The sequence below is a fragment of the Punica granatum genome, chromosome 5 (assembly GCF_007655135.1).
Source record: "Punica granatum isolate Tunisia-2019 chromosome 5, ASM765513v2, whole genome shotgun sequence".
In the NCBI taxonomy this organism is placed as follows: Eukaryota; Viridiplantae; Streptophyta; class Magnoliopsida; order Myrtales; family Lythraceae; genus Punica; species Punica granatum.
The window spans coordinates 13714970-13732559 of NC_045131.1; the positions used below are offsets into that span (position 1 = coordinate 13714970).

The window sequence follows — 17590 nt, forward strand, 5'->3', positions numbered from 1 at the left end:
GCTCACAGTAACTACTAACTTCCATAGGACAATTTTATGCCAGTTTAACTATAAATATATTGCAAGTGCATGCAAATTTCTTCAGCAGCTATGCCAGACCATGTCAATTAATTAATTAAACGAACACGGCCGAAATTCACGTAAGTCTAACAGGAGAGGGATAATCTTTATTAATGTTATTGTGTGCGTACACATGAAATATCTGCCGTCACAGTTAACAATTGCCTGACTTTCCAAGTTCCAACTTTATATTATAATCTTATATATAGAAAATATATGTGCGATCTATTTGTACGGTTTATTTTCATCTACTTATGTTATTTTTATTTATTTTGCGGCTGAAGCTAGCGCAAGTCAATCGAAACGTAAGGTTACGGAAAAACAAGGTGATCATGAAGTATTTGTTCACCTAATATTGCTGGAATTAAGAATTTTCTATTCTTCGTAAAGTTTGATGAAAATTTATATATGTTTACCCCTTGACAATGCTATAATAGATGCGAATGCCACAACACGTTGTGTTTATTCAGAAGAAAAGCTAAAGTGAAATCCCATTTGAATGATAGAGTGAGGGGGTTGGGGTATCCGATAAATTTTAAGATGTCGTACCCCGTGTGTATAATTCCGGTTTCTAATGTTAGAAAATGAAACACTCATGTTTATTTAACTTAACTTTACTTAACTCTACTTTTTTCTTAATTCAACAACATAATTATTACCTTTTTATATTTTTTTTCAAATTCTCTCTCATACTTTTTCTTATCTATTATTTAAATTAATTTGTAATACTAAATTCTTTCAACTATTCAACACTTTTTTCCTCAATTTCAACAAAATATTCTCAATTTAACAACACAATCATAACTTTTTTTATCTTTTTTTTTTCAAATTATCTCATATACTTTTTCCAACTACTTTTGCTTTCATTTTCTCAAATCAAATTAAATTAAACTTAATTTTGTTACCGAATGTTATGTAACAATCTAACAAGGCCTAAGATCTCGAAAATAAAATTATTTTTTCGATTATAAAAAAGGCCCGTGAGACTAGTACAATAAAATAAAAGTCTTAATAGTTAATAAATAGGTACAGATAATCTCACTAAGTATCAAATCTGAAACCTTTTGTTTATCAGTTTAGGGCGTGCGCCACTGCACTACCCATTTTGATCCGAAAATAAAGTTATTGAGCCTACTAAGCCTTAACAAGCCTCAATAGACCCTTGGATCTCGTTTGTAAAAAAAAAAGAGCCACCCCACAACCACATTAGAGTTATCCCTTTTTGTTATATATATATGTAAAAGTCCTCTTAGACTCTCCCTCAATAATAAGGCACATAATATACAAAACGGCTAACTCCATAGTCGGAGAGGGAAATTGGAAAACTATTCCAATTCTCTCCTTTTTTTAATCATGCTTTAGAGTTTAGACCATGGATGGCAATGACACACTCAGCGGATTCCTCAACAAAATACCCCCTTATTTAAGAAATAAAACTTACAGATCTATCGAAAAAAGAAATAAAGAAATAAAACGTACCAACATTAGGAGAACACCGAATTAGAATGCCCTACCCGCGAGTGGACAAGTTCTGATGGGTTCCAACTTCCAAGTCCATACTCGCGAGCATCCTAAGTTAATAAGCTGACCAAGATTGAAGAACAATCAAAGAGAGATCGGAGATTCCCTTTGTTTACTTCTATGCATACGTCAAAGAACAATGTACATAGTCTACCAGCTTAGTCAGGGATGGACTGAGTCGGGAGTTGAGCAGGCAGTTACCCCTTAAAATTTTAACATTTTCAAGAAAAATTATATAATATTCTTCAAATTATGATGAAATCGTTTTGTATTTATCAAACAGTGTGTAACGCAACAATGCATGTCCTCGCCTTGGGACTTAGAGGTCTTATGTTCAATACTCATGTGGGACTACTCGTGCCCCTTTATTAGAGATTTTCATTTCATTATACTAAGTCCATGACATTCATTGTAACCCAAAAAAATTCTTTGTACATATTTGCTTTCTCTATTACGATTCTAGAATACTCGATATATCTCTGTAATTATATAAATTAGTTACACCTTAGGATAGTATCCCTATTTCCTTAGATAGCCACTGATTTTGTGAGATTTACTCATCTCATCGTTGTACTCAGCCTCTATATGTACAGAGTATACGAAATAATGCAATTCGACTTTTTCCATTCAGTTCCCTCTTGCAAACTCAAATGATATCAGAGCAATTGGTCTAGGGACCAGAGCTTCACCACATCCTCTTGTTGGTTGATTGATTCAGCCAAGCTTCATCTCTGACCATGACGGACAGTAGCAGTCAGACTACTAGGGTCACAGGCACTAGTGTTGCTATCAATCCTGCTAGCCCATATTTCGTCACCCCGTCTGACAGTACTGGCATTCAGTTGATCTCCTGCAAACCTAACAGGGACAAGTTATGTTTTGTTGAAGGGACTCTCCCGGAACCATAAGAAGGAGATCCAAATCTTGTTTTGTGGGGCACCGTCAATTCCACTGTCGTCACTTGGCTAGCCAATACGTTAGATAAGGTCCTCTAGCCGAGCATTGCTTCTATAGAGGACGCAAAGACCCTCTGGACGACCTGAATTAAAGTTTTTCTCAAGGGAACGAAAGCCGCATATATCAACTCAAAAGCGAGATTTGCCTCTTGCGGCAGGAGGGATGGTCGGTGTCCGAATATTATGGCCTGCTCAAAAGCCTATGGGATGAGCTTGATCATCTATTGGAGGCCGTGACCTGTACCTGCGCATGTACGTGATAGCTTGTCTCAATCGTATTGAGCAAAGAGAAAAGGAGAAGGCACATCAGTTTCTTATGGGGCTAAACCTCGAGTTTTCGATGGTTCGGTCAAATATTCTGAATATGGAACCTTTTCCTTCTCTTAACCGTGTTTACCAAATGATTACTCGTGATTAAGACAAAGAATTGTAGCCCGATCTCAGGAAATGGGACCGGAGTAGCGGCTTTCCTGGCCAAAGGGGCGACTGACAACAAGTCAGTAAATCGCTAAGGAGGAGGTTGTAATAGTCTCGGACACACGAGAAGCACGTGCTACAAACTTAATGGTCGTCCCACCTCTGCAACCGTCGATGGACAACTGAGTCACGAAGGATGGAATCAACGCAATAATTTGAAACATCGTCCAAGACAGTTGGATCGAAGGAACGTCGCTCCGTGAAGAGATTAAATCCAATGTTATCGCGACCTCTCATGTCTCCACGAAGAATCAAGTTGCAGATCTTTTCACTAAGGCGTTAGGACAGGACAGATTCCGTTTTCTCCTCAGCAAGTTGGTTGTTCGTAATTCTCACGCTCCAACTTGAGGGGAGTATTACGGTTCTAGAATACTCGGTGTATCTCTGTAATTATGTAAATTAGTTACACCTTAGGATAGTATCCCTATTTCGCTAGATAGCCACTGATTTTGAGGGATTTACCCATCCCATCGTTGTACTCAGTCTCTATATAGACAGAGTATATGGAATAATACAATTCGACTTTGTCCATTCAATTTCTTGCAAACTCTGAAATTCTCCTAACTCTGAAAGGGTATATTCTTATTCGTCTCCTCAAGTACCTTGCCTTATATAAGTTTGAATTTTGGCTCCGTCCCTAAGAACAGCAAGAGCTTTTAGGTGCCATTTTTACATGAACGAAAAGAAAAATGACTTTGTCTCAGTAAATAATTTTACGATATATCACAAACATTTTTTCTTTTTCTTATTTTTACAAAATCATCAAACATTCAGTCCTGCCATCACGGACGCCACTGCGTTTAGGATTGGAGTGGCTTGACACTACGCACCACGACCCTAGAAGAGGTAGACCAGCCAGCAAGAGTGAGCCTCCTCTGGCGACGTTGTTGTACCGGTAGAGGTGGCTGACATGGGGCGACCCTAGGTAAATAGATCCAGTGGTGGCAGCTAATCAAGGAATTTCAAGAAGCTGTCAATACTTGGTTAATTTTATTATCTAAAGATAGAAATTATTGAACGGCGCTTCATGCTTTTGAGGGACTGTCAACTGCTAGTTCGTGGGATGTGGGAGGTGTTGATAGGAGCTCCGAAGAAGATGAGCATATCAAGTACAAGATGTGTCCTTTTGGTGCGTCGGTCTCAACCCAGAAGTGGTAGGATAAAAGTTCAATACTGACCGGTGGCGAAGGGAAAACCGGGAATGGCCTTACTGAGAAGTGAATTTGGAAGGTTTATCGCAGGCCAGCTCAATGCAAAATACCGGCATTTCAACCTCGATGGTATGCGGAGAGTCAAAACTGGACTAACCTATATATTTGTGCTTTGCAACGGGTAGCCTCGATTTCAACTGATGGAGATGAAATGTTCTGATCAGTCCAACATGCTTCTAGCTAGGAAAAGCAAGAATAATTGTGCCAATTGGCTCGCAAATATTTCACTCCAGCAACCTTTACAGGTTCATGCCAAAGATGGAGAGTCGGAGACGAAATATAATTTTGCAATCAAACATGCCCATGTAATTAGTAAAAGAATAACTAGCTAGGTAGATAACACAAATGTCTATCAAAGTGAAATTTATCATCACTTAGAAATCAAGAGATTTTAGTCAGAGTCGTATTAAGAGGTACTAGTTGGATTCTTATTAACTTCAAGTGGCCCTTTACTTCTTCTCTCTTTACCTCGTACTCCCTTCACGAGCCTTCTTAATTGATTGTAAAAATAAGCAGGATTGCTCGCCCTTTCTTTTCCACCTTCTATCAATTTTCAAAATTTTCGTGATTCCTACTATCATGGGTAGATACAGGATACTCTTTATATGAATTGCTATATAAGAATACTCATCAAGTCTTTATGAGCTTCCACAGCAACACTCAAAATTATACAAACTGGCATTCATCACTTAAGCGAAAAATTAAAGGAAAAATAAATGGATACGGAAAAGTTGCATGACACTAAAAGTTATTAACGTGAATATACAAATTACTGTACCCGTACAAATACGACCTTAACCTTTATTATTATATTTTCTCGAACATCGACATATGTTCAGAGGAACCAATGATATATGTTGCAGAATGCACACGAACCCTATAACAAATTCCTCGGCTGTAAACAAAACACCTGACCATTCTAATTAACGATCACACTCCCTTTGACGTTCAACCAATTATCTTCTGACACATGGCTGGGGGGCCCATTACAAGCTACCAGGCTTGGCCCTGAGCCTTATTTGGTTGGCCAATTGAAGTGGGGTCCAGGACCACCTAGACACATCCACAAGCCGCCACATTACAAGACAACATTATCAATGCTGACACGTCATCCTTTTACAAACGGTTTGGTTAAGGTAGTTGAGCTCCAAAAAACTGATTAACCTACCAATTTCCTTTCGATACTCCTCCATGGCAACCAACCCTTATTCCCTCACCTATAAATTCCTTCATCCCTATTCTTCATCATCCCTACTCTCTGAAAACCAAACCCGAATAAGTTAATATCGAAGCCAAACATGCCTTCATCGCGGTTTCTCTCGGGGCTCGCCATCGCCATCGTAACCCTGGTCCTCCCAGTCCTTGGCCAGGTCTCCACGCCGTGTTCCCCGGCAATGATCTCGAGCTTCACTCCCTGCTTCAACTTCATCACCAACAGCAGCGCCAATGGCACCATCTCTCCCTCCACTGACTGCTGCAGTTCCCTCAAGTTGCTCGCCAACACCAGCGTGAGCTGCCTGTGCCTCATCATGACTGCGAACGTGCCCATCCAACTCCCCATCAACCGGACGCTCGCCATCTCCCTGCCCCGTGCCTGTAACATGCCCGGTTTGCCCGTCCAATGCAAGGGTAACTATCTAAACACTAAACTAGCCTGACACACAGTTTCCCTATGCTTTATTATGTCCGATTTTATAATACGACCATCTTTGTCTTGTTTATGCAGCCTCTGGTGCACCAATTCCCGCTCCAGGTACAATTTGTATCTTTTAATGCATATGATAAATTGCCTCTAATTCCATTCGCAGAGTAAATATTTTACATGGCCTTAAATTTCGCATCTATTGACAGGTCCTATGGCACTTGGTCCGACTTCTTCCGCTCCGGGAGCTTCTCCAACTGCTAGTCCCACTGGTAATCATAATTTATACACTGCTTCAAGCCTTGATACTTATCCTACAAAAGTGAAATTGGAAAACTAGTCGCATTAATATATGGCTTAAGGTGTAGTTAATGAATTTCTTCCAATACTTTGCCTCCGAACAGCATCAGCACCAGCTCCCGTTCCCGAAGTCGAGCCACCGCCTGCTCTGCCACCAGTATCGGACACTCCACCTGTACTGACCCCACCATCGCCTCCAGCGACCTCGACAACCCCAGGTAGCCGCCCAGTGGTGAATCCACCGGCGGCTTCCGGTGTTACTCATGTCCCTTCCCCGACATTATTTCTACCAGTTACGATATTAGGATCTCTTATGATGAAATTTTATTAGGGAGCATTTGGGAGGTAGATTTATTCCTCCATTATGTTCTATTCTTACTTAAATTATGGTTTGATAGGATGATTCTTTTGGGGCGTTTGTTAATACTATTTGGGGCCACATTCGGCCGATTATTCACCCAATAAGTTGAGATATTCACTTCCGTTGTGTATAAGTTCTGGTATTTGAGTTGGTATTTGTATTCGTCCTTTTTTCTACATTAATAAAATAATTCGTTTGGCCTAGTTAAAAAAAACCGAAATCCTAATAACAACTAATAAAGGTGCTCAAGTGTTCCATTAAGTATCGAACCCGGAACTTTTGATTACCAAGGAAGAGCGTATGTCAATGCACTACACCCTCATTGATTCGTTTGGTTTATTTCTATAACATGTCTTCTTATAATCTATGTACCTGCGCGTTGCCTTCTGAATGAGTATTAAACTCAGCTAATAGAATTAGAACATCCCGTCCACTGGATGGCCTCGTTGAAAATTTATGAAAGGGCATAATACCCTTTAGTTAAGCTAAACTAGACCAATTATCAAAGTAAGTTCGATACCAGTAACTTCAATTGCCCTTACTTCAGTCGAAGGACTAATTATCAATGTAGATTGATTCAGATGGTTCGATGCCCGTTTCCTGCAAATAAGGTCAAGCATTTGGGCTTTATGAATGAAGAAAAATCACAATTTAAACAAATTTACTTCTTAGTGAACTAAGCAAGCTTAAACCTATATTAATCAGAGTCTATTAAACCCCGAATACCAGGCGGTGCCCCCAAAAGATAAAAGTTGATGAGCCAATTTACAGTTTATGGCCTGACCTGTGGAATGAGGGGCAAAATCGTAAAAGCATCGAGCACAACCACCTGCAACTCTCCCGCCATTAAACAGATAATTGAACCCCACGCGCCACATAGCACTCTCCCCCTTCCCCTTAACGAACCTAAAACTGCTCTCTCTCTCTTCTCAGTTCTCTCTCTCTTTACGACCGAAGGCGGCAAAGTTCAGAAATGGACGCCATCGCCACCGTTGCTCTCTTCGTCAATTCACTTCTCCTCATTCACCTCGCCAGCAGCACCACCGCAGCGGCACCACCACTGCTTCCACCGACTAGCTGTTCGACCGCGATCATCCTGTTCTCGCCATGCCTCCCTTACATCTCGTCGCCGCCGAACGACCTGGACTCGAGGGTGACTCCGTATTGCTGCAGGGCCTACTCCTTGGTGCTCGTCTCCGGCTCCGGCATCTGCCTCTGTTACCTCCTACGGGAGCCTGATATGCTCGGATTCCCTCTCAACAACACCAGGCTCATCTCTCTGTCATCTGATTGCTCTCTCCTGAATGTGAGCTTCGTGAACAGAGGATCGTTGGAGTCTCTCTGTTCAGGTAAGCTCCTCTGTCCTGCTCTGGTTTACCGATGACCAATCGGTAGATCAATCTTTGCTTTTGCTGGAAGTTTCTGTGCTGATAGAGCTGACTCTGAGATAGGATTCGAAATTACTCATTGCTCTATCATCGCGCCGATTAGGAGTTCTTAAGCTGAATAATGATTGATCGATCTATCTTCGTGCTGATTAAGATTTCAGTTTGACCGGAGGATTTTTCGTGTTACGCTAAAGAACTTCAGATTACTGATGAAGTCTTTCGGTTTCGTATGCTGTGCACCAGCTTCACCACCGCTGCCTCCGCTCAGCAGCAGCAATGGAGGCTCGGATGTTCAAGCTGCACCTGATACCAGTACTGTCCTAATCCTTTTCTCGAACTTTTATTTTTGTAGAATCGCAGAGATTAGGGCAAACAAGAAAAATTGTCTAATTAGCAACACATGCGAAAATAATTTTGCCAGATATAAGCAACTAAGTCATCGATCGAACATGAGTAAGGGCTCATCCCGAGTGTGACTGGGTCTGTGAAACGTGATCTGATATGGAACAGCTCTATAGCATACCATAAACTAATACCAAAGGTAGATATTTGGGTTTCGAGTACAGTATAAGTGAAATCGTGCATCTTCAATGAATCCCATCTTCGTTATCTATTGAGATCTGTTGATTATGTAGTCAAGCTCTCTGTTGCTGCAATTTTAGGTCCAGCCAGCACTCCATCCCTAGATACAAGCCCGCCACCCGACTACGCTACCAGTTCAGGAGAAGCACCAAGCTTTGCTCCAGAAGCAGCGGATATCTCACCAGACTCATTATCAGGAGAAGAAGCGGTGGACTCGTCTGCAACACAGCATATCAATACCAGAAAGAGGAGCCGACTTCTAGCAAGTACAGTAAATATGCTACTTGCCATAATTGTTGGTCATTTATAAACAGCCATACAGCAATACAAAAATGTGACAATTCCTGTCAAAGAAACTTGAGCGAGATTGTTTTCCAAGATACAAGGTCGGGATGGACTCGAATTGTGAAGTTGTCATAAAGCCCCATGAGCAAAGATGTATTGGTACAAAAGATGAGCTTTGCTCACAACCTCGACCCCTTGAGCGCCTCTCATATTTCCACTGATCAGTGCAATTAACTTGTCATGGAAGGAAAGCTGAAGAGAAAACAGTTTGCATTAATAGCCATAACTTGATAAGAAGGTCTAATCACATAAACCATCACTGCAGAGCAAAAGCAGTTACATGCACACAGATGTGAATATTCGTGTGCGTAACTGGATACTTTGCTTCAGAAAAACGAAGCATCAGTTTGGTTTCACGATAAATAATGAGGCTTCTCAAGAAAAATTTAGGGCCTCAGCTCAGGGTAATGAAGCTCATATAGATTTAGGTACATGCCATTATGCTGCTGAGTCCCTTTCTCAACAGCCCTAAATAAATCGCTCATGAAGCAAAAACAGATTAGCGGAAGGTCAGCTAATCATATCACTTGCATGCCCTCTATGCCACCTCAGATAGCAAAAGCTCATTTCCACCCATCGGACCATTCATCTTCATTGGTACACGGTACAGGAAGCGCTGTTTGCGCACAGTATTGACCCCAATCGTATTCGTCTCCCCCTTGAAAACCGCAGTTCTCTGAGCCCCTGCTGTTTCCATCTTGAAATGGAGCATGAGCATCGTCTTTAGGATTCATGCTTTGTACGGGCTCAGGAATTGCAAGCTCAGTTTTTTCAGGAAGAGCACATCCCTGGTAGGCATCGTTCTCCACGCAGTACCATAAGAGCTGGTTCCAATATGGGTCCTGACAAATTGCCAAAAAAAAAACAATGCAGCAAGTTCGTTCATTTTCGTGTTCACTGCCAAGTAAGAAAAGAACACAACTCGTAAAAGTATCCGCACTCTTGGTTATTTAGATTGCGGAATAACTTGATACCATGCTACGAACCGATAAAGATTGTACAGCATAAGTATTTGAAAAGATTAATTCTCCATTTTTGAGATACAAAGTTCAAGAAACAGCAAAGAACCTGTCAGCGTCATAAACAATTTTCAGGAGTTCCAAGAGCACCGATACTGATTTTGGAAATATAGGATATGACACAGCGGGATAGGACCCCACCTATATATAGATATGCATATACACAGAGATAGACACATGATGTGGTGACAATGACATTATAATAATGCGATGTGAATCTCTGTGAATGGAATGGGATAAGCAATATAAATGTTTTGGCAGAAAGAATATAGGGCAACGAGAGTAATTCAGTAAGTTCTTTCAGAGTAAATTGCAATTCGAGAACTCCCTCTCGTTTCCCTCTCTAAGAGATAGCTAAAGCTCAGAAAAGGAAGCAAAGGAAGAGGACCACACCTTGCAGATAATATGTGGATTCCCAACAACTATAAGTAGAGATATAGCACGGGTCATGGCCACGTTAAACCTTCTCGGGTTGCTCAAGAACCCTAAGCAGTGGATGAGATCAAACTCATTGTGCCTCACCGTCGAGCGAACAGTAGAAACCACGATAACTTGTCGCTCCTGCCCCTGGAACTGCTCAACGCTTCCAATCTTAATATCGAGCATTTCCATAATCTCGAGGGCTTTCCTCAGCTTCAGCACTTGCTGTCGGTATGGTGTGATAATCCCAATGTCTTCCTGGGTCAGCTTCCCACTTTCTCGGAGTTTGTCAATGACTTCGACTACCTTGCTTGCCTCAATTCGATTGAACCAAGAAGGGTTGTTCCCTTCCCTCTCATCACAACCTTGTATACCAATAAAAAGAATCGGGAAATCGTTGTTCTGAAGGAAGTCTGTTGGAGATTCCAAGTAACTTGACTCATCCCTGCATGCAATTAACTCACCCTCGTAGAATAGCGTAGAAGGGAGATGCAAAATCTCCGGGCGGCACCGATAGTTCCTGACAAGCTTCGTCACATAATTTTTATCTCCACTGGAGTAGGGCTCACTCTCAAAGAGCCTCTCAAGATACGACTTCCCCAACCCGTGGCACTCAGCCTTTTTGGAGTACACAATAGGGCCAAGTTGCATTGGGTCGCCTGCAAGAACAACTACAGTGTCCCTTCGGCATAGGCTTGATATTGGAATCATAGTCTCCGGCTCTGATGCCTGCCCCGCTTCGTCCAAGAAGAGGTGGGAGAACTGGCCTCGCTCAACTCCTTCTGCTAAGAGATTTGACGCGCTCATGTATGTTGTAATAACGATTCGACATCTTTTGAGAAATCTAAGTGGGGGACACTTGAAAACACCTTCAAGTTCATCATAGTAGCAGAAAGGAAGAAGATCAGGGTGGATGTCTTCGTAGGGACGACTAGAGGCATTTAGCCGGAAAACCTCCTCTTCATTCACTTCAACAGCTTTTTCCTTGAGGAGCTTCTCCAAAATGTGGTCGGCAGCACTATTTGAAGGTGTGCACACAAGTATTTGAGCATCTCCACGACCTTTATAGAGCTGGAGAATAGCTTCAGCTATAATAATAGTCTTTCCAGTTCCAGGAGGCCCATGAATCACATAAGGTGATCCCCCTCGACAACGTAAGATCATCTTGACAGCAAAATTCTGCTCATCGTTGAGGACACAAGTTATAGGAACAAAAGGAGTTGTTCGGATCTGCCTCTTGTTATGGTTAGCAGTTGGGAAGAGGACAGCCTTTTCTAAGTTTGTCGCTTCATTGACAGCCCAATACATCCTCCTCATATTGAGTCGATTGTAGGTGAACTGAATGTTGTACCGATGTTCGTCCCAATGGTATCCGTGGAACTCCTCAGAAAACTTCAAATAGACTTCGTCGGCTTCAACCCGGTGGACAACACCCTGCATTATAAAGAAAACCTAGGGGGCTCATTTCATATAATAATTGCCACCTTTTCAATAGACCACATTATTTCATCGAATGACCACATTCAACTGTCATCTTGTTATTATTGGCAACCATGGTCTGCTTTTCTGTGAGTAGTAGTTCAGTAACTTTGAACAAGAAAATTATAAGCCAGTGTGCAAGTGTGAACCTCGTGTACTTTGTTGCCGTCGTTTGGGTCGTCTGAAGCCCTCTTCGCAAAAATAGAGTCTCCAGCAACAAGCGAAGGGCGCCTCTCGGCAAGTCCAGGTACCTCCAGGGTAACGAACTGCGACCCTTTCCTCCTCATTGAGACGCGCTCCATATTGAAAGCCTTGACGTCCTCCTATTTGCAACAAAGCAATCACGAAAAGTCAACAGAGCAATACACACAGAGACAATCCAAAGAATACTGCCCATACTTTCTTAAATAAGAATATAATTTTTACCTCCAGCTGTAACTCTTCCAAGTTTAGTAAAGCCGTGAAGAAATCAACATAATTCTCTGCCGCCAGACCTCCTCTAATAGAATCAGGAAGCTGCCTCCTCTCCAAGATCTCTCGGACTTCCCCAGGGATTGGAAATTGAGGGAGCTTAAACTTCTTAGAGCCTTTGCCCCGCATCCCTTTCAACTTTGCAGGAGCAGGACGACGCCCCCTCACATAATTATTGTCATTTAAATCAAAGTGCTTCTTCTTGGGCTCTTTCGAGTAGGGCTTGTTCGAAGCGAGGGCCCGGGAGATCTTGTCATCAGCCATCAGAAAGATGAGTCTCTCTATTACCCTGCTTCCAACATCGAAATGGACAGCTGTGGTGTGCTTCCCAATCCGTTCAGGCTTAGAGAATACCCAAACAGTCAATTCCTGCCCAGGTTGTACGGTCCGCTCCTCCAAGCATGTGGTCTCACGGAAACCTCGGGCCGTGTCTTCTCCCGCTTTTGACTTAGGAGGTTCCATCAAAGAGAGCTTGAACGAGTCCTCAGGACTGGAACTGTAGATGTTTATGGTCCAGAGTTCGATGGGCTCATCCGTGTTGTTCTTGATTGTGATGGAGTCGGAAGCAGTTTCCCCCACCGTGACTGACTGAGGCTGTCCATTCATAAAGGGGAACGGGACAGAGACCACGATTGGGCCATCGTCACTGGGATTATAGCTAATCAGGGACTGGTCCTGCTGATGATCTATGAATGTAATTTCTCCCTTATCAGCGATCACTGACCGTTCTTCGTCATCCGACCAACCCGCCACCGACCCCATTATAGCTACAACAAACTGAAGGAGCTAATATCTAAAAGAAATGACAGGTGAAACTCGATCGATGGAAAGGAAAATAAGATGGATAAAACAACTACATCGCCCTGTAGGGAAAAGGAAATTAACAAGACTTCAGCACCCAAATTCTCAAATTAACTCTCTCGATTCCTCACGCAATATACATAAATGTACGTCACAAACACATCCGTAATTTCTGGGTCCATCCCATCAGATCCTATTATGTTTCTGCTCCATTTATGGTTTTGTGAAGAGCTCGTGAGTGTCATCAAACAAACTAATCTACATTACTATGATACATAGAGGAGGATGTTTTCTGGGGTTGAAAAGGGCGCACACAAAATCGAAGAGGGGCTTCTCTTTCCTGACCAAATCCTTAATCCAACCAAAACAAAGATCGATTTTGGAGCAAGTGAGCAAGCTCCGAACGGATTAGAAAGGACAATTCCAGTGAAATGCATCCAGATTCAAATGTGGGTGTGACAGAAAATCATCCTTTATCGCAATTCAAATGAAAAGGGAAGACCGAATACAGGAAAAGCAGATTGTTGAAAGAACAGTGGCGTTGAAAAGCATCATCGGCTTACCTCCGATGGTCAGAAGCAGGAGAGCAGAGCTGAAGCATGGCCAGACATTGGGCTCTTCATGGGGATTTCGGAAGGGAGAACTGTACGGTCTTCTTCTGCCCCAGAGGTTGGGAAAGGTATCGGAAGAATGCGAGTGACAATGACGACGAAAAGCTTCGCTACGTCAGTTTATATACTCCCACTCTTACCTCAGATTCATTAAACACAACACTGTGTAACCCAGTGTGGACTAGCTTGTAACAGTTGAATTGAAAGAGACATTTTTTTAACTTCTTTTCGAAATACACCACCTAATATTCGAAAATCAACGTGTCCCGATCCATACATGTAATGGTTCGGATTTATTATACACAACACTGTAACTCATGAATTAAACATGCATCGAACATGTGAATCAATCCATGCCGGTTTTGTTGAGCGCTTTTACAATTCGTAATATGGGGTGCTCATGTTAAAGGATTTCATAATTCTAATGGTACTTTATTACTTACTTCTGATTATAAAGGTATTATATTTTTCTATTAATATTTTATTAATTTTAAATTATATTAGTTTTATAATTTTAAAAATGGTATTTACCTTTTTTTTTTCCTATTGCATACGTTGAAGCACATTTATCGTTCATGCAAATAATTTTTTTGTTTCACTAGAAATAATTCGATGCAGCCTTCATGGCAAGTTGGGCATCTTTTTATTATGGTAAAAAGTTAACTTGGGGCAACCTTTGGTCTCACGCTGATAGCATTAAAATTATCTATAGAACTCGTAGTATATTAGAATAATTTACTATCCGTGTATCACACGAATTTGTTTAATTTATTTATGAAGTATTTTGTTTACCCCATTTATCATGCTAAACATAATATTTGTTGTTATATATTATGAATTGATTCAATATTTTAACATAATGATCAAATTTGTGTAAAATATGAATATGAATTAGGTCCCTTACTTTTGAAAGTGGTCCCTGACTAATTTGTTTGCATCGAAATCGTCCTTCCGTCCATCAAACCTTAAGAACTTAATGGAAAGCATGATTTACATCAAAATGGTCCTTATGGCCTTTATGATTTTTTTTAAAAAAATTTCTTCTTATTTTCTTTTTTTCGATGCTGCCACCAAATATTTAAAATTAATTACTGGCCCAAATAAGAGCATCACAAGCCACTCGAAGAGCTCCGGCAAGGAGGCAAGAGATCATCGGAGGTACAAGGTATCATTCGAAATCTTGAAAACGGCAGGGGAAGAGAAAAGGGAAGGAGGTCGGGAAAGATTAAGTTGTGTTTGATTTTAGAGTTGAGTAGAGTTGAATTTTGATTTTAATTGGTTTGTAATGATTGTGTTGTTGAATTGTAAAAATAGTAATGAATAGTTAAGAGAATTTAATATTAAAAATTGAATTGAATGGTTAAAAAAATTGAAGAAATAGAAAAAGTAATAATTGTGCTGTTGAATTGAAGATAAGTGGAATAGAGTTGAAATTTTTTCTCAAAACAAACGGACCCTAATTGAAGTCAATGGTGTGGTGGGGATGAGATTGGATTAAGAATCGATGGGTTGGGGAATGGGTGACCGATCATTTTGGGAGGCACAATATTCTTCTGCAGATTCCGAATTCTTCTGCAAAGCCATAACAGCACACCCTGCCCCGCTCGAACATCCTCCATGTGTCTCGGAAGCACATTTCTCTCCTCTACTCTGCCACTAGAAAGGGGTTCAGCTTCCTCCTCAAGTTTGCTACAAGCTCGGCTTCCTTCGACCTTGGTTCCCTCCTGCGAGGACAACACAAGCTCGAGGTCAGAACAACCCCTAGTCCAAGATACATGCGGGGTTGGTGGCCGACGGAAGGGAGCCTGCGGTTGACGATGGCAGGAGATAACTGACTTTGCTCTTGGTGACTTGAAGAGGGAACGAATAACCCTGAAAAAACGCTGACAAGCTCCGAGTATAAGGGAGCAGCATCTTCTGCGCAAAGATCACTTCTGGCAGGACGCCGCTGCTCGGCCAACTGGGACCACTTTGATGCGATTCCCGTCAAGAATGACGAGACCCGACAACTAAAGGAACCCAAGATCGTTCCACGATCAGATTTGATTGACGAACCCTCGACCCGTTGTTCACTACAAAAACAAGAACCTTGGTATAACTGACCTCAACCCGTTGTTTAATGCGAAACAAGAACCTCGGTATATAGGAAGACGCCACAAACAGTGATGGAAAGCCGCTTGATAAGTCGATGAAGACGCCACAAACGGTGGTGGAAAGCCGTTTGATAAGTCGATGATGAATGCCACGGAAACTTCCGATAAGTTCGATTAGTTCTTCAAGAACCAAAGAGAATACTCTCACAATTTTCTGAATGTTCCTTCTTTATTAAAAATTGACTAAGATGAATATATATAGACATAAAGTAATCCTAATCTGGCCATATCTCCTCCTAATGATAAAGAAATTAACACCTAGAATATCGATAGAGATATGACATAATCTATAAAGATATGAAAACTAAATACCTCTAGAATATCTCTATGAGATTTAAACTTTAAACAAATCTGATGATATCTTCTCTTGATCATCAAATATTCTAGAAGCTTCATCAAACACTTGCTGAATTTAGCATTGTCCAGAATCTTCGATAACTTGAATAATGTTGATGGATCTTTGTGGATCACGTGATTCATGTCTAATGGGCCTCCACGAATTTGCTTGAGCCCAAACCTCTTGAATCAGGCCGTTGAGTTCATCTTTAAACTTCTTTGCTCGTGCTCGCGTAATCGGTCCAATTGGAACTTGAGCTGGATCCCTTGAAGTCGTGCTACGATTTGTATCATTCCCCTCCTCTTGAAAAGGATTTGTCCTCAAATCATCACCTACATCAAAAGGAAGCAAATCAGCAACATTAAAAGTAACACTTACATTGTACTCACCAGGTAAGTCTAGTTTGTAAGCGTTATCATTGATGCGCTCCAGGACTTGAAAAGGACCATCTCCTCTTGGAAGCAATTTCGAGTGTCTTTGCGCCGGAAATCTCTCTTTCCTCATATGCAACCAAACCCAATCTCCGGGTTCAAAAATCAGCTTATGACGGCCCTTGTTGGCGTGTTTTGTATACTGCTCCGTTCTTCGCTCAATGTTGAGTCTTGTTTTCTTATGAATCTGCTTGACAAATTCAGCTTTCTTTTTGCCATCTAAATTAACATGCTCAGTCAAAGGTAAAGGAGATAAATCCAATGGAGTTAAAGGATTAAATCCATAAACAACTTCAAATGGTGAAAATTTAGTAGCGGAATGAACAGATCTGTTATAAGCAAACTCAACATGTGGTAAACACTCTTCCCATGTTTTAATGTTTTTTTTTATGATTGCCCTCAACAAAGTAAACAAAGTTCTATTTACTACTTCCGTTTGACCATCAGTTTGTGGGTGACAGGTAATAGAAAACAACAGCTTAGTACCTAACTTACACCACAAAGTCTTCCAAAAATAGCTCAAGAACTTAGCATCTCTATCCGAAACAATTGTTCTAGGCATGCCATGTAACCTCACAATCTCCCTAAAGAACAAATCAGCAACATGCGAGGCATCATCCGTTTTGTGACATGGAATAAAGTGTGCCATCTTAGAAAATCTATCCACAATCACAAAAATTGAATCTCTCCCACGTTTAGTCCTAGGTAATCCTAACACAAAGTCCATTGAAATATCAATCCAAGGCTCACTAGGAATTGGTAAAGGAGTATACAAACCGTTAGGCTGCACTCTAGATTTAGCTTGCCTACACGTAATGCATCTACCACAAATTTCTCAACATCTCTTTTCATATGTGGCCAATAGAAGTGTTCTTGCAAAATAGCTAAAGTCTTTGCTACTCCAAAATGTCCCATTAATCCCCCACCATGTGATTCCTGCACTAATAACTCTCTCAAGGAACAATTTGGCACGCATAACTTATTCTCTCGAAACAGAAAGTCATCATGCCTAAAGAACTTACCAC

At 41.2% G+C, this 17590-nt stretch overlaps 3 protein-coding genes across 6 annotated transcripts; 2 read left to right on the forward strand and 1 right to left on the reverse strand.

Moving 5' to 3' along the window:
* Positions 1-5468: 5468 nt before the first annotated feature.
* On the forward strand, positions 5469-6742 carry LOC116207211 (sulfated surface glycoprotein 185-like). The gene is made up of 4 exons (XM_031540099.1): positions 5469-5854; positions 5952-5978; positions 6077-6139; positions 6272-6742. The coding sequence occupies exons 1-4, from the start codon at positions 5524-5526 to the stop codon at positions 6496-6498; spliced, it is 648 nt and encodes a 215-aa protein (XP_031395959.1). The 5' UTR covers positions 5469-5523; the 3' UTR covers positions 6499-6742.
* A 720-nt stretch (positions 6743-7462) lies between these two features.
* LOC116208995 lies at positions 7463-8808 on the forward strand. The gene is made up of 3 exons (XM_031542570.1): positions 7463-7877; positions 8160-8228; positions 8552-8808. The coding sequence occupies exons 1-3, from the start codon at positions 7502-7504 to the stop codon at positions 8806-8808; spliced, it is 702 nt and encodes a 233-aa protein (XP_031398430.1). The 5' UTR covers positions 7463-7501.
* A 228-nt stretch (positions 8809-9036) lies between these two features.
* Positions 9037-13752, reverse strand: LOC116207760 (probable RNA helicase SDE3). Of its 4 annotated transcripts, none has more exons than XM_031540847.1 (5): positions 13597-13752; positions 12188-13009; positions 11911-12084; positions 10256-11716; positions 9037-9685 (listed from the first exon to the last, which is right to left on the reverse strand). In XM_031540847.1, exons 2-5 carry the CDS (start codon positions 12992-12994, stop codon positions 9407-9409), a joined length of 2721 nt encoding a protein of 906 aa, XP_031396707.1. In that variant the 5' UTR covers positions 12995-13009; positions 13597-13752; the 3' UTR covers positions 9037-9406. The 4 variants fall into 4 exon arrangements, with proteins under 4 accessions (XP_031396707.1, XP_031396708.1, XP_031396709.1 ...); XM_031540848.1 differs by having other exon boundaries at positions 12188-12999; positions 13597-13751; XM_031540849.1 differs by having other exon boundaries at positions 12188-13025; positions 13597-13749.
* Positions 13753-17590: the final 3838 nt, after the last annotated feature.

Bases quoted from the DNA above. Each gene is read 5' to 3' on its own strand.
- LOC116207211 (XM_031540099.1), top strand. From the start codon at position 5,524: ATGCCTTCATCGCGGTTTCTCTCGGGGCTCGCCATCGCCATCGTAACC. The intron at 5,855-5,951 runs GTAACTATCTAA...TTGTTTATGCAG, and splicing joins TTTGCCCGTCCAATGCAAGG to CCTCTGGTGCACCAATTCCC. The intron at 5,979-6,076 runs GTACAATTTGTA...ATCTATTGACAG, and splicing joins TGCACCAATTCCCGCTCCAG to GTCCTATGGCACTTGGTCCG.
- LOC116208995 (XM_031542570.1), top strand. From the start codon at position 7,502: ATGGACGCCATCGCCACCGTTGCTCTCTTCGTCAATTCACTTCTCCTC. The intron at 7,878-8,159 runs GTAAGCTCCTCT...GCTGTGCACCAG, and splicing joins GTTGGAGTCTCTCTGTTCAG to CTTCACCACCGCTGCCTCCG. The intron at 8,229-8,551 runs GTACTGTCCTAA...TTGATTATGTAG, and splicing joins TCAAGCTGCACCTGATACCA to TCAAGCTCTCTGTTGCTGCA.
- LOC116207760 (XM_031540847.1), bottom strand. From the start codon at position 12,994: ATGGGGTCGGTGGCGGGTTGGTCGGATGACGAAGAACGGTCAGTGATC. The intron at 12,085-12,187 runs GTAAAAATTATA...TGTTGCAAATAG, and splicing joins TGGAAGAGTTACAGCTGGAG to GAGGACGTCAAGGCTTTCAA. The intron at 9,686-10,255 runs GTGTGGTCCTCT...GCAATTTGTCAG, and splicing joins ATCCACATATTATCTGCAAG to GACCCATATTGGAACCAGCT.